Consider the following 15,293-nt stretch of genomic DNA (forward strand, 5'->3'; position numbering starts at 1 on the left):
GGCCAGTCGTTTCCTTCTTGACTTGAAAAGGGAAAGGTCTCCTTATATGTAAGGGCATTTTTCCTGGACATAAATGTGCTAATGGGTGAAACAAGGAAATGTCATGGAGATGCTATTGTGATGCATTTTGCTGTCTCCACTCACTGCTAGACATATATTTGTTATTGCTGGCAGTCTCTAAAAGATTTTGTAGCTGTATTGGTCTTGGGACTTTAAAGACTATGTGGTAATCAAACCAATATCTTGTATTTTCACATTTTGAATGTTACTATGTAAAGTTTAGATATGGGGTGGAGAATCTTCGGCCTTATATGTATTTTGGGCTTCAGCGCCCATGATGGGGGATTATGGGAGCTTACCCTGAAACAAGTAGAGGATCAAAGGTTCCCTAGGCCTTGTACTGATAACCCAAGGCTAACAAATATGTGTTTTCTGTAATATTTTGTGCTACAAATGTCATAACTGATTCCAACAAATCAACCAGAAAAAGAATATTCAGTTTTTCAAAAGAGAAAAACTTTGTGTTCCTTTTCATAGTAAACTAGAGTATGATGACATATATAAACATTTCTTTTGTGCATAGACTGCTGTTTCTAGAATGCTAAGAAGGGGCCCTTCCAATAACTGTCATTTTATTTTACAGGAAACAAGGCAGCAAAGATGTGTCTCACATTCCCATTGCTCTTGAGGTTAGCTGTTCTTGTTATACACTCCGACAGACAGCAAAAGCTCACTGTTCCCACATCAAATCTCTAGCCAACTAGAATTTTAAGGGTCAAACCAGATGATAACCTTAGCACATATGTAGAAGAGATACTCCCTCAACAACAAAAAATGTGCCTGCTGATCACAGTAGGTAGTTTTCCCCATCTCCATATTTTGGCACTTAAATTGGCTTTGTTTTGTAATTTGCTATTAGAAGCTGGGCATGAGCTTGATTTGCAAGCTTGACTGATGAGGCATGCAGGCAGTCCCTCTTCACACAGAGACATGTCTGGAGTACAATATCCTTAGCTGGGAGGGTGCTGCCTCTTGATCCTCTTTTAGGTATTTCCCATCCATTCAACAAAATAGTATGATGGTTTGTTGCCTTGGATGCACAGCACAAGGCCAGCAATGCTGTTTGTCAAGTCCAGACATAACCCCAGACCAATGATCATTCTGTGAGTAGGGCTGATGAGAAACCCATTACAATAGGCCTAAACTCTATTGCCAGTCCCAGTTAGGGTAGAGTCATGGAATCTCTTTTTGAATAAGCCAACATGTATATAAATTTTATTGATTCAATAAACTCAAGTAGGGACTAGGAACAGGATTTTAGTTGATTCAATTTAATCCTGTGGAGTAACAAATTACAGTACTTCAAAAGAGTTGGACCTCCAGCATTGTGGTAGATATATTCAGATTTTATACCTCTCATAGCTCCTCTTACACAGTTGTGTTTTGCTTTTTAAACAGAGGAAAGCCTGCTCAGTTCTTCCCAGGTAGCCCAGCCATCTGTTTCAAAGGTTTTGTGTGAGGATAATTTTTTTTCTTGACTTGAGGGCGGGAAAATCTGAGAAACCTTTTTGGAATGTGCTTCATTTAAAGCCAGTGCCTTTGTTTTGTTTTTAATCTCCCACCAAGCAATATTTTAGGTACTCTTGAGGAACATGCACACATGCGAGGGGGGGGAAATAAGATTCCTCCAATTCCCTGTTCTGTCTGGGCTTTAACTGATTATTTTAAAAAATGTAATTTGTAGCCTTCTAGCAGTAAGATTACACAGCATTACAGAAAAGCTCTGCATAAGTTCCAACTTAAGAAGAAAGAAATGGAGAATGACCAACTCACTATAGCACTGGATGCAAAGAAGCAAGAGATTAAAGAGAAATTGGAAGGACTGGCTCAGCGAAGAAAGGAAATTTTTCAGAAAGATCGAAATGTAAGCATCACTTTGTATTGGTGAAAAGGGCACTTGGTGTTTGTTTTAATAATAATAATAATAATAATAATAATAATAATAATAATAATAATAATAATAATAATAATAATAATAATAATAATAATAATAATAATAATAATAATTATTATTATTATTATTATTATTATTATTATTATTATTATTATTATTATTATTATTATTAAAAATAAAAAGTAAAAAAGTGAACAAAGAAAAGGAAGTCAGATATTAACTGGAGGGAAGGCCTGCGTGAACATCCATGTTTGTAACTGGTTTTTAAAGATACCCAGTGAAGGGGCCGCACAAATCTCCATAGGCATATTGTTCCAGAGGCGAGAAGGCCCAGTTTCTTGTTTTTGTGTGTGGTGTGCATGCAATGTAATTTTTCACACAGTGCTAAACAATATTCTATAAACCATGTGCCCTCAAGACAATTTTGACTTATAGTGACCCTTTTCAGGGTTTTCCAGGTAGAGAATACTCAGAAATGGTTTACCATTGTGGATTTTGACCAACCATCATGGCCTGTGGCCCAAATGGGATCAGAAAGATGGATGCAAAATGCAAGGTAGTCAATAAATTTCTTCAAACAGAAAAGCAAGTTAACAGAGGACCAGAACAAGTAAAACAAACAAACAAACAGGTACAATTTGGTTCACAAGTCCTTTTTTATCTTATCACATCCTGCCTGCCTCAGCTTTGATCAGAAAAAGTTCTGTCCAGTCAGGAGAATTGATAACATCCAAATTAGAAACATATCAAGAAGACACATGGCCTAAAAAACAGTCAGAGAAGATACGGAACTTGTAGGTGTTCCCTGTAGCTATCTATTCAGCCTGCGTTCTCTAGGCGTTTTCCTGTGTACTCATGTCAAAAGTTCATTCACATGGTACCTTATCTTAACAGGAAAGAGTGTCTGCTCAGACAAAGCTTCAAAGAGGCCCAGTTCCATTCTAAGTGTTTTCCTTTACCTTTGCATAAAGAGCTGAGAATGTAAAACCTTATAGCCTACAGCTTACAAGGTAGTGAAACAAACTTTATCATTACATTTACCATTCCCTTCTTCGGGGGGGGGGCACCCTGGGATGTGCTAGTTGTTCAAGGCCACACAGGCTGGCTGTTGTGGGAACTGAACTCTCAACCTAAACTACTGAGCTACCCAGCCTCTAGTGCTATGGAAAAGGACAAGTCTGTCAGACTCATAATGGTGGGGAAGGATGTATGCAAATAGGCTCCATCCAGACCCCACTCTGCCTGGAATCAGGCAACTCTTTGTGTGTGTGTGTGTCTGTGTCTGTGTCTCTCTGTGTGTGTGCGCACGCACATGTGTGCCTGTGCACATGCACACCTTATTATCCTTATCACTACTACCATTTGCCCTTGCGCACTTTCATCCTGAATGCCTGAACAAAGTTTCTCTGTTTAAAAAGCCAGGCTTGTTTGTGAGGAAAATAGTTTAAACTTTTAAACTAGAGTTTTCCCAGTCTAGATTTAACAAGGAAGCCAAGTTAATTTAAGAAAATTAAGCTTCTGGCTTCCTCCTCACAGTTATTCTTGAAAAGAAGGAGCAGTGACCATGCTGGCAGATGATTATGGGAGTTCTAGTCCAACATATTTGTAGGTCAACATGTTGAGGAAGGTTGCTCTACATTGCCCTTTGTTACTGTATGTGGCATCCACTTGTCCTTCTCCAAGCTCCTGCCTTTCACTTCATCTCCTGTCCTCCAGGATTTGATGGAGGTTCCAATTCACTACATGGATAAATGTAAACACCTCTGTGCCTGATTCTGTTGGACAATCCACATAAATACTAACGTCAACATCACCAGTACATAAAAAGGATGGTTGTGGTACCTTTGATTATTAGGTTCTGCTCTTATATTTCTTATGGTAGTGCTCACACAGTAGGCATGATTTAGAAAATGAAACAGACATTTTATTATTTACAGTTTCAGAGTTTACATAAATTATAACTGACATCTCACCACTTTCCAACATATAAAACACTTGGTTATATGTTATAGTAGATTAATAATAATGAACTACAGATCTCTTGTGAACCTTTGAGCATCCTTCTGTCCTTCATCATACACAGTCTCTGTTTTCCTAACTGACCTCTCAAAACCCTAACCCCGGTCACCCTCTTTTATCCTCACTCAGGCCAAAGCATTCTGAATTGTACCTCCTCTTTTCTTTTTCTCATCCAATCCCCATCTACAGTATATGCAAATATACCGCTCTACCAATCACTCTATAATTGTAAATCACTCACAGTAGTCAATCAGCACAGACCATGCACCTGAATTATTTATTTACATAGGTATGCAATCTAAATCTAAAGTGGTCTGGTTTATAATTATGTTGTAAAATTGGCCAGAGAGTGCTCTAGCACTATGGGGCAGCATATAAATCAAATAATAACAAATTAGCCTCTCATCCAATTTTTAAAAAAGTTTTATTTCCTTATAGGATGGTATGGTGAATTGTCTCCTTTAACTCTCCACTTAACTTTCCTCCCCTTCCTCCCTTCCTCCCTTCCCTCCCTCCCTCCTGCCTTTTTACAATAAAGTCATGGGAGGGCCCCATTTATATAAAAGGATGCTAAATTCAATAAGCTTTCTCTCTCCTTCCTTGGCCAGAGCTGGACTCAAGGTTTTGCATGTGACTTATATCTGAAAGAGTGTGAACAGAAGAAGCATCGTGCTCTTGAGAAGTACAGGAGGGAACAAAAAAACAATGCAGCAAAGAGGCAAGAGATAGTTCAGCTGAAAAAGAAGATTCAAAAACTCAAATTTAGGTATGTGGCTTTTGCTTATGAGATTAACCATATGTGTTTGGGCACATTATTCTTCAACAGGTGTTGGGAACCTATGACCCTTCCGATGTTGTTTGACTCCCAATCCCATCAGCCCCAATCAACAGGGTGAGACCATCAGCCACAAGTTGCCCTTCTTCTTCCTCAAGAAGTGCAGACATCTCATGTTCTTAACCAGGAAGTCTCTGACTGCAGCAGGTTGAGGGCATCAAATTATATTTCAGGTGGAATGATGTCAGAGCAGTACAAAATGCTGTGTGTGTAAAATATTACATACAACGTTTAAAGCACACTATCCAGCCTATCCACCTTTGTCCTTTACAATGAATCCACCATCCCTACCACCCTAATCCTTTGGAGCTTCGGGACACTTTTGTAGGGGAATAAGGTCACCATATGAGTCCTCTTGACCTGTTGAATTCTGAAGACTGTGTTGGTCAGTCGCCCACAGCCACGCCCCTAAGAAGAACTGGTGCGAGACTAATGGTGAGCCATCTCTGCATACATTTGACTTTCAAAGATGATTATCAGATTTGGGCCAGGGCTGGAAAATACATCTACCTGACAGCCAGAAGAACTGCTATAAGTCAGAATAGACCATATAAGGCTAGGTGAGCAAACCGTTCAATTTAATATAAAACCAGTGGTTATGCTGGTTGAGGGATTTGGGGAACAGTACTGAGAAAAATGTCCATAAAATAACTTTCTGTGGCCAAAATCTAACGTCACACTAGCATAAGGATACATACTTTCCTCCTCTCTATGCAGCCCTCAATGTTGCCTGAAAATCTGCTCTGGAGAGTTTCCTGGCTTGGTTTTGGGGTTGCATTCAGCAATGGGATTGGACTGCTAGAGTGGTTTTGCACATATAATTCAACCTGCTTGAGTCTGTGGTTCTCTATATATGTGAAAAAACATATTGAATGGGCAATTAAGTGAATCAATACCCATTTCTGGAATCCAGGGAGGCAAAGCATCATGAAAAGAGGAGGACAGAAGGCATGTTCCATTGTTGTGGCTTGTTATGTGCTATCAGGTCATGTCTAATAAATGGCATCTCCATGAATTCACAGCGTCTAAAGGGTCCTATATAGAGATGGGCATGAACCACAGATTCAGTGGTTCATGCAGGTTCATCCTTTGGATGAACAGGTGTTTAGGAGTTGCCGGCCCCACCTCCTTCAGCAGGTGCCCACTTTGAGGCAGTGCCCAGGCCTCCTTGTCCAACCTCCTTCAGATACTACCAGAGTGCAAACTATGCATTGCGCTCCCCCAGCAAGCTGGGCACTCAGTTTATGAACCTCAGAAGAATGGAAATCTGAGTCAATCTTGAGCTGGCTATCTGAACCTGTCGGGATTGAACTCAGGTCATGAGCAGAGTCTTGACTGCAGTACTTCAGTTTAATAGTGTGCCACAAGTCTTAGAAACTACTCAAATTACATCATACTTTTATTGAGTTGATTCATCTCATGTTAGGTGTGTATAAATGGAAACGGCTATAATTTAAATAGAAACGAAATGGATAGCAATGTAGATTGTTATGAGGTGGCTTGTATGCTCGCTTGGTGGGCTTCAGGTACCAATTAGTTGCAACCTGAAGGCCACTGGACTGGACAGAGAGGATGCCTTCAAACCTTGTGTAAAGCAAGGGATGGTCATCCTGTTGCTAACAAATAGCTGATAAAGGTATTGATAAACTGAATGTCTGGGGTGTTCTAAATACCTGTACATTTTTTTAGGCAAGAAGAACTACAGAAAAAGATTGGGAAGTACAAAAGGTTTGAAGAGTTCTTGCAAAAAATATTTGATGCATTGCCCTCCACTGAATATGGTGAGTGCCATTATTAAACATTTACTGAATTTCCTTTTGCATTAATTGTTTGATGATGTCCTACAAAACTATCATTAAACAGGTTTTCAGACCCATTTAATATTAGTATAAATAAAGCTGAATAATAAAATAGGCATAAAATGAAACTAGTATTCAAAGAAAAATAAATTATCTGGCCTAATACATTAATAACTAAATCTTATTTGGGCATGGTTAATAAGAACGCTTCCTTCTTGCAGCTTGTCACTGGACTTCTCATTCTGTTTCTTCTCAGTGCTGATGGCAAAGTTTCCAGTTTTGTGTACATTTTTGTGCATCCCACAAATGTATTTCAAAATGTGAGGCAATAAAAAGCTCAAAAGATAATTCTGTTATTATTCCAGGAGGTTCACATATGAATTCACAGAGAATTCCTTATGCATTTCTAGATCATATGCGTAGAAACTAACACCACTAGGAAACATTTCTCATGGCTTCCTGGGGGCAGCCAGAATCATGTAAGAATCCGCCCTTGATTTACATGCAGAAAATGATTCCTGGGAGGAGAAACCGTTAGCTCAGCTCCAATTTGTGTGGATACACCCCATGCATCTAGGATTTCTAGGTCCAAAGGTTGAAGAGAAAACTAGCCCCTTCTGTTTTGGTATCTGAGGCCAAGAATAATAAGATGGTACTCCATCTTATGCCATGTACGAAAGCAAGCTGAACTGCTGGATGAATCTTCCTCAGTACTAAAGATGGGAGAGAATCCCACGGAATAACTGAAGACAGCACGCTAGCTCAGGCGAAACACAGAGATCTCTTCTCCAACACTTTGCTCCGATGTTCCAGTGTCTGCCACTTGAGATGAATGCTGGACTATATTCACTGGTCAAGCTGACTTTGTCCCATGCACACTTGAACATATCTCGGAAAGTTACTTTTAAAAAGCAAGTGGTTCCCATAATTGCCTTATATGACATTTTCTCCCCTTAATCACACTTGACAGGCAGGAAACTCTAACTAACGTTAGGCCTCATATGAATCCGAGTGAATTATATTGAAACAACTGGAACATACCCAATGGAGATCCAATATTTGAATCTTGGCTGACATAACCTGAACCAATGTGGCATTGTGTTTGGGATGTTTCAGGAGGACTTGGGAGAACTAGGTTCCAGACCTTATTGTACTGTGAAACTTACTGAGTGGTCTTGGATCATTCAACCTCTTTCATTCAGTCTGACCTTCTTCGCAGTAAGGTTGTTTTTTGTTCTCTCTCTTCTTTGAGGGGTAAGGAAAATATATGCTGCTGACAACTCTATGGTGGGAAGGCTGAATACATAATGATGCCAATAATGACAGCAACCTGATACGTGTCTTTCATGCGTAATGTGTTCTTTGTTTTCCCCACTGTAGGCTATCTGGCATATGGAGAAGACTCTCTAGTTAAAACCCTTATAAAAAGGCACAGGACTCTGGTGACGGAAAAGGAACGTTTGCTAAGGAAATTGTCTGTTCAGCAATATAGCCTTCAGGAAACCCTACATGAATTTCGGGTCTTACAAGAAGAATACAACACTGCCCAATACGTAATGTTATTTCAGCACTTTTATGAATCTTTATCTAAGCCCATCTAATTAGTTCACATTTGTATGACCCAGTGGGGTTTCTAATAATGGGACCTCTTTAACTCTGTTCAGCTAGTCATGATTACATAGCGCTATAAGACCTTCATGCTCAATGCACAAGGGTCTGGAATTATGCTGGTGTGTGGGAATGTTTGGGATAGGGCATTCCCTATAGGGCATATATGTCCCTGCTTTTGCTTTAGGCCAGCTTGTGGTGCTGTGAGTTAAACCACAGAAGCCTCTGTGCTGTAAGGTCTGTAGATCTTCAGCTGTAAGATCGAATCCACGTGACGGAGTGAGCTCCTGTTGCTTGTTCCAGCTCCCGCCAACCTAGCAGTTCGAAAGCATGCAAATGCAAGTAAATAGGGACCACCACGGTGGGAAGGTAACAGCGTTCCGTGTCTAAGTCGCACTGGCCATGTGACCATGGAAGATTGTCTTCGGACAAACGCTGGCTCTATGGCTTGGAAACGGGGATGAGCACCGCCCCCTAGAGTCAAGCATGACTGGACCAAAAAAAATTGTCAAGGGGAACCTTTACCTTTACCTTTATGTCCCTGCTTTTGCTTTAGGCCAGCTTGTACAGGGCTACAGTCAAGTACTGTTTTATGAAAAGTCAGTAAAGTCAATTGTTCAATGTAAGTCAACAGTTATGCAGATTCCATTTATTGGTTGCATCTGCTCCAGGTGACATTACCATTTGGATTCATGTCATAGATATTTTGTCAGTAAAGTTCAGTTATAGTCAGATCTCAAGGGTTCAGAGGAGATGTTACTAAGACATCTTGTTGACTGACACAAAGAAGGTGCCCCCTGCTTCCAGCCAGACTGACAATAGCATTCTCCACTACACTTGGGTGCAGACAGCTTGGATAGGAGCTGCAGGGCAGGCACACACCATTTTGTTTTCCCTAATGGGGTGGACAATCCATCAAGGGAATGTCATGAGTCATTTGGTGCAGTGATTAAACTGCAGTACTGAAGTCAAGCCTCTGCTCATGGTCTGAGTTCAATCCCGATGGATTCAGGTAGCCAGCTCAAGGTTGGCTCAGCCTTCCATCCTTCCAAGGTCTATAAAATGAGAACCCAGCTTGCTGGGAGGCAAAATGTTGTTTGTATACTTATGTTTCTTTAGCACTATGGGGTGGTATGTAAATTGAAACAACAATAGTGGTATTCCAAGAGGAATGTAAAACTCATTCATTCATTCATTCATTCATTCATTCATTCATTCATTCATTCATTCGTGTGCAATCACAGTCCCAAGTTAAAACTGTTTCCCCACTCACAGGACACCACTCATCTATACTTCAATGAGATTCCTGTTTAAGTGTAATGGAGTGAGCCATTTATGTGTTAAATATGGAAGTTACTAATGAAATAGACCTAAAGTGAAGAGGGGTGTTGGGGGAGAACAATCCTGGTAGACAGAACCTCTCATGCAAACAGATAGCACTGAATGGTTTGGACAGGGTGGGAGTTAGGTAGAGCTGGGCTTGCTGAGCTTTTAGGGAGAGCAACGAGCGCCTTGAATGGCTAGCAATGTGATGAAATGGAAAACTGTTCATAACTCAACTAATGGTTATTTGGCTTTCCACATCAAGGTAGGGCATTTCCCTGACCCCAAGCCCACCAAGTGCTACTTCATGCATTTTACTGCCTCTGTTCCGTGCCAGACTGGATGTGATATTATTGATAATAACTAGCAGCTGGTGATGGAAAGGAGGTTGTAAGGTCTGAAGTAGGTCAGAGTCATGGCATGGAGGGAGGGGGTTTAAATCTTTGCTGTACTTTGTTCTGCTTATTAGAATTCCCATTGTTTCCCTACGTATACAGTTAGGTGGGAAACTTCTATGGTGAAAGTAGGAAGTTCCTTTCCACTGTACATGGCAGATGCAGGCGCACTGATCCAGACTAAGATTACAATGAAAGGGGATATGGTAATTGCACCCCTTCCCTTTGCCAGTTTGTAACCTCTGCTGCAGGTCTTGCACGTGCTGCTTATTTCCTTCAACAACTTCTGCATGTATTCGTGAAGGCTCTCACGGCCGGGATCTAATGGTTGTTGTGGGTTTTTCGGGCTCTTTGGCCGTGTTCTGAAGGTTGTTCTTCCTAACGTTTCACCAGTCTCTACTACTCCTCTCATATGTAGTTGTGATAATGCTTGCAAAACCTAGGTTTCCTTTTGCAAGTTGCAAAGTTATAACCCATCCCGATTTCCCTTTTTATGAATCCACTTAGATGGTGATGGCTAAAGTTTCTGAACTTCAGTCAAAGTACAATGAATTGCAAACAAAAAACACAGACTTGATGCAGTTTATTAACACTAAAGAAGATCTCCTCACCAAGCGGGTAAGTCTTCTTGTGCTTCTCTTCTTGGCCTACGATTTTCCTCCCAGCAGAGCTGTAATGAAAATGGAGTAAGGAGCAGTGATCTGCTCTATCAAAGGAATACTGAACCTGGTGAAAATAGAATAACAACACAGAGAGGGGGCTGCAGACCAAAATAAAGAAAGAGGTGATATAGGAACACCTAGGTATATTAGATGAACTGATGTCTCCTGGTGACAGATATAGATTTGGATGTCTAATATAACAACTACTATATTAGATATCCAAGTATTATTATTTGTTTCCTTGCATTTTAACTGCATTTACCTACCAGGATTATGTTTCTGTTATTGGTGTAATTTAGTCATTTTGTAAACTGCCTTGGTTCCCTGCATAGGGAAAAAGGCAGATACATAATAAATAAATGCAAACATCTACATTTACACAAGAAAAACCAGATGTGTAACTAAAGGGTGAGCGATGCCTGGCTAGACACCAGTACATGCGAGAAGGAACCAGGGGTCTTGGCAGACCACAGGTTAATATTTAGACACATACAACAAAAAACACGTACGGTTCTAGGCTGCATCAGGAATAGCATAGCGCCCAGATCAATGGAAGTAACAGTACCGCTCCGTTATTCTTTGAATTCATCTGCAATAGTATGCAATACTGTGCAGTTCTAGGCATCACAGTGTAAGTATATTAACAAAGTGATGGATCATGTCTCAGCAAAGACAACAAAGATGGTAACAGATCTGGAAATGAAGACTCGTATGTTTAGCATGGAGAGAAGAAGGCTGAGAAGCGGTTTGATAGCCATCCTTCAATATCTGAAGGAGCAAGTTTGTTCTCTGTTACTCCAGAAGACGGGGCCCAAATCAATTGATTCAAATTAGCAGATTTCAATCAAGCATCCATGTTGTATCTTTTTAGTGCCAAGAACTAAGCCGTATGCTGTTGGCAGTCTCCGGTTTGGCAGAGCAGTGCTATATGAGGCATTATGGTGCTTTGCAGGAAATGACACTGTGGTCCAAGCTGAGCATGATCCAGGTGAGTAAGGGTGTAGGCTCACTGGCAATAAGAACCACAGTTAAATCAATTTAAATGTTGTTTAAATTAATTTATAAATTCCAGTGGGTGAAATCTATTTATTTGGGCAGCAAAGTGAGTGACTTTCAACTGGTCATAAGGGGCTTTTTAAAAGACCTTGCTTCTAAATTGATTTAATTCACAACAGTTCAGTTTTTGTGAATGTTACTGTTACATTGGCACCCCAGTTTTCACATTCCCAGTTTTTTTTTATTTCTTACAAAAATGTTTAGTGATGCATCACTTAGGTACACTGTGACTGTGGGTTTTTTGTAGCATTGAGCGTTTATAGCTGCATCATCATTACATTTATATTACAGCAATCTTCTCCATTTGCTCCTTTCTGGGAACAAAACCTTATTTTTCAGGGAACAAAACCTCATTTTTATTATCAGTTGTGGTCTCCTCTATGGTGACCCACCCTCCCCGTTCTTCACAGTATAATGCACCATTCCTTTTTAAATAAATTCTCATATGAATGCAGCCATAGATTTAGCAATTTAAAAACAGCCAATAAATTTGTTATCTTATTGCTCCTAATGCAGAAAGGAAAGTATTTGATTTCATCAATGTAGCTGCCAAAGCTGGTTTTAATTCCTAGAAATAACCTGATTTAATTTCAGTCAAAATGAACATGGCTACCAATTTATATAACACCTAACTTTATACTGATATAAAAATAATCAGAGCAGGAATTGATTCAAATGGGCAGTGTGACCAGGGCCTAAGACCCAGGGCAATTAAGGAATGACTACAACATAAGGGGTTCAACCATGTATTTCAGATCAGAGGAATAAAGCATTTATCAATAGTAGTTTTTCCCATAGTAGAATGTTTCTACTACTGAAAAGCGTCTATGGTTTGAAAATTTTCATCCTTGTGCCAGTGTTGGTTCTAGCACTTTCATTCCACTTTGGCAAGAAGCATGGGTGAGCTATTTCACAAGCAGCTACATCAATTTTTTTTACCTTCATAGGCTAGCTGTTACTTGCACTGTTGTTGCTATTCTGGAGGCACCTGTGCACACTCTAATGGACTGTTGTACATTATTTCCTAGTCCAATGTAAGGTACACAGTCTGAACAGTATTGTTTTTAGAAATACTAAGACAGGGATGTTCTTGTACATACACATTGCATTTCTAGCTGAGATACAAAGGAAGAATATCTTCACCAAATTTTTGTGAGGTTCTTAGGGTTGTTTGGTTGACTGCTGGTATATACAAGTCTTGGTGAACTTTTCCTGAGACCTGATGGGTGGCTTTCAGTTCCTTGGCTCTAGTGTAGCCTTCCTAAGGCTGTAGTCTTCAGATATTTTGGACTACCGTTTTAATAATATGGACTAGAGATGAGCACAAAACAGAAAATTGGTGATTCGTTTTGATTCATGATTCAGCAAGGTCAATGAATTACAAATAATGAATTTCCATTTTTTTCTGATGAATCGATGAATTGATTCATCAATTCATTTTTGCCTTTAAACCTCTATAAAACATTCGCTCCCAGCACCTAGAGACACCAAAATTTTAGAAAAGCTGCCTCTGACTCTACAAACCTGCAAGTTTGGTGAACTCTGGGTTTCAGATGTCAGAGTCATACACCCACAAAGTGTGTCTCCCCATGAAAGTGTCCTTTAGCAGCAGGCTTGGGGAAACCCAATATTCACCAAACTGAGAGATATTGTAGAGGAGAGTCATGGGAAGCTTCTCTGTGATTTTGGTGTCTCTAGGTGCTGGGGGAAGCATTTTATAGCCCAACAAACTGATGAATCAAAATTGTTAAAATTTGTTGATTTGTACTTGTTGGGACATGGTGGCGCTGTGGGTTAAACCGCAGAAGCCTCTGCATTGTAAGGTTGTAAGACCAGCAGTCATAAGATCGAATTCACGTGATGGAGTGAGCTCCTGTCACTTGTCCCAGCTCTTGCCAGCCTAGCGGTTCAAAGCATGCAAAAATGTGAGTAGATAAATAGGTACCACCACGGTGGGAAGGTAATGGTGTTCCGTGTCTAGTTGTGCTGGCCACGTGACGACGGAAACTGTCTTCGGGCAAACGCTGGCTCTACGGCTTGGAAATGGGGATGAGCACCGCCCCCTAGAGTCAGACACGACTGGCCTAAATGTCAAGGGGAACCTTTACCTTTACCTTACTCGCTGGGAGCATTGATTTGTATGAATACAAATAGATGCTTCATATTTATGCCCATCTTTTATGTGGACGTTTGGCACACAATGGCCAGGATATATGTGCGCTTTCGTAGAAAAATGTTGCATTTCCTGCAAAATAGATTATGGCCAGAATCTTATCAGTGGTTTATATACATCTAAGTGAAATTGGATAAGTTGTAACAGCAAATTGCCAAACAACACTTACCAATAAACTGTTGTGTTCCTTATGGCACACCTTGCTGTAATGGGCGCATCATTATTTATCTGCAGTTCTCCTCCACTACCTACATGCTTTCACTTATGCACATATAAATTGCCAGTAAAATTCTTGATAATGTTGTCCTTAATGAAGCAATATTAAGAAATGTTTTCTCTTTCTAAAACCAGGAGTTCATTCTGGAAAAAATGCAGATCAAAGAGGAAACAAAGTCATTAATCAAGGCTGGAAAGTCATCCATTACTCTTCTTAAAGAACAACTTCCAAAGCAAAAATATAGTGGTAGAGTATTGCTACATGCAGACAGGTCTCCGGAAGAAGAGATGGTATAAGAGCCACCTGGGAAAGTAGCAAACATTTCTGAGAGACAACACTGTGTGGACAAGTGGAATGTTTTTACTCCAATGTTTGTAGAACAGCACAGATGGAAGTGAATACATTGCCAAAAAAGCTTTTAGGGGCAGAGAAGAAAAACCTTTCATGCTGGATTTTTGCAAATATGTTTGGGTTTTGCTGTTTTCATGCTATTTTCATGCTCTTTCCCTTGTTTTCTGTGTCTGGGAAACACTACAATACAATACTATTTCGTTAGTATGTATGTTTCCCATTATGCGATATTCTAGTATATAGGCTGTTTTGGGTATAAAATGGGGCAAATGACTATGAGTTTCCACATGCTGTCTATAAGGTATACAGTGGTGCCTCGCTGAACGACGTTAATTCGTTCCAGCCAAATCGCTGTAGAGCTAAAACGTCATTAAGCGAAAATAAAAAAACCATTGAAACGTATTAAAACCCGGTTAATGCATTCCAGTGGGCTAAAAACTCACCATCCAGTGAATTGCGATCGCAAAAACATCATCGTAAAGCGGATTCGTCGTAATGCAGGGTAATCGTTAAGCAGGGCACGACTGTATTTAGCATCCTTCACACATCTCTAATTTTTGCACCGGTCAGTAAATGTATTTATTACTTTGTACATAAATTTGCTTTGTAGTATAAATCTAGAGCTTGTATAGAATGATAAATTTGCTTTGCAGTATAAATCTAGATCTTGTATAGAATGGTATCCTTGTTTCTCCAATAAAATTAAGAAAATCCCATGACCCTCCATGTTTATGTTTTTTTTGGGGGGGCAGGAACAAATGTGGACAAGAAAGCTGGGAGGAAGTTAGAATTGAATGAGAAACCATAAAGGAGGTTGATTAAATGTTTTTTGGAGGTAGCTCTTTTTTAGATTAGTACAGTAGGGCTCCCATATCCATGGGGTTGGAATCTGTAGTTTTAC

At 40.0% G+C, this 15,293-nt stretch overlaps 2 protein-coding genes across 2 annotated transcripts; both read left to right on the top strand.

The window, feature by feature from the left end:
- Nucleotides 1–649: 649 nt before the first annotated feature.
- Nucleotides 650–8,208, top strand: LOC144587348 (coiled-coil domain-containing protein 42 homolog). The gene is made up of 5 exons (XM_078387510.1): nucleotides 650–689; nucleotides 1,745–1,924; nucleotides 4,582–4,739; nucleotides 6,498–6,589; nucleotides 7,988–8,208. The coding sequence occupies exons 2-5, from the start codon at nucleotides 1,814–1,816 to the stop codon at nucleotides 8,206–8,208; spliced, it is 582 nt and encodes a 193-aa protein (XP_078243636.1). The 5' UTR covers nucleotides 650–689; nucleotides 1,745–1,813.
- A 2,232-nt stretch (nucleotides 8,209–10,440) lies between these two features.
- On the top strand, nucleotides 10,441–15,107 carry LOC144587349 (uncharacterized). The gene is made up of 3 exons (XM_078387517.1): nucleotides 10,441–10,551; nucleotides 11,467–11,583; nucleotides 14,176–15,107. Exons 1-3 carry the CDS (start codon nucleotides 10,441–10,443, stop codon nucleotides 14,335–14,337), a joined length of 390 nt encoding a protein of 129 aa, XP_078243643.1. The 3' UTR covers nucleotides 14,338–15,107.
- The last annotated feature ends 186 nt before the right edge of the window (nucleotides 15,108–15,293 follow it).

The sequence above is a fragment of the Pogona vitticeps genome, chromosome 1 (genome assembly GCF_051106095.1).
Source record: "Pogona vitticeps strain Pit_001003342236 chromosome 1, PviZW2.1, whole genome shotgun sequence".
Lineage (NCBI taxonomy): Eukaryota > Metazoa > Chordata > Lepidosauria > Squamata > Agamidae > Pogona > Pogona vitticeps.

Bases quoted from the DNA above. Each gene is read 5' to 3' on its own strand.
- LOC144587348 (XM_078387510.1), top strand. From the start codon at position 1,814: ATGGAGAATGACCAACTCACTATAGCACTGGATGCAAAGAAGCAAGAG. The intron at 1,925-4,581 runs GTAAGCATCACT...TTCCTTGGCCAG, and splicing joins TTTTTCAGAAAGATCGAAAT to AGCTGGACTCAAGGTTTTGC. The intron at 6,590-7,987 runs GTGAGTGCCATT...TCCCCACTGTAG, and splicing joins ATTGCCCTCCACTGAATATG to GCTATCTGGCATATGGAGAA.
- LOC144587349 (XM_078387517.1), top strand. From the start codon at position 10,441: ATGGTGATGGCTAAAGTTTCTGAACTTCAGTCAAAGTACAATGAATTG. The intron at 10,552-11,466 runs GTAAGTCTTCTT...GTATCTTTTTAG, and splicing joins AAGATCTCCTCACCAAGCGG to TGCCAAGAACTAAGCCGTAT. The intron at 11,584-14,175 runs GTGAGTAAGGGT...TTCTAAAACCAG, and splicing joins CCAAGCTGAGCATGATCCAG to GAGTTCATTCTGGAAAAAAT.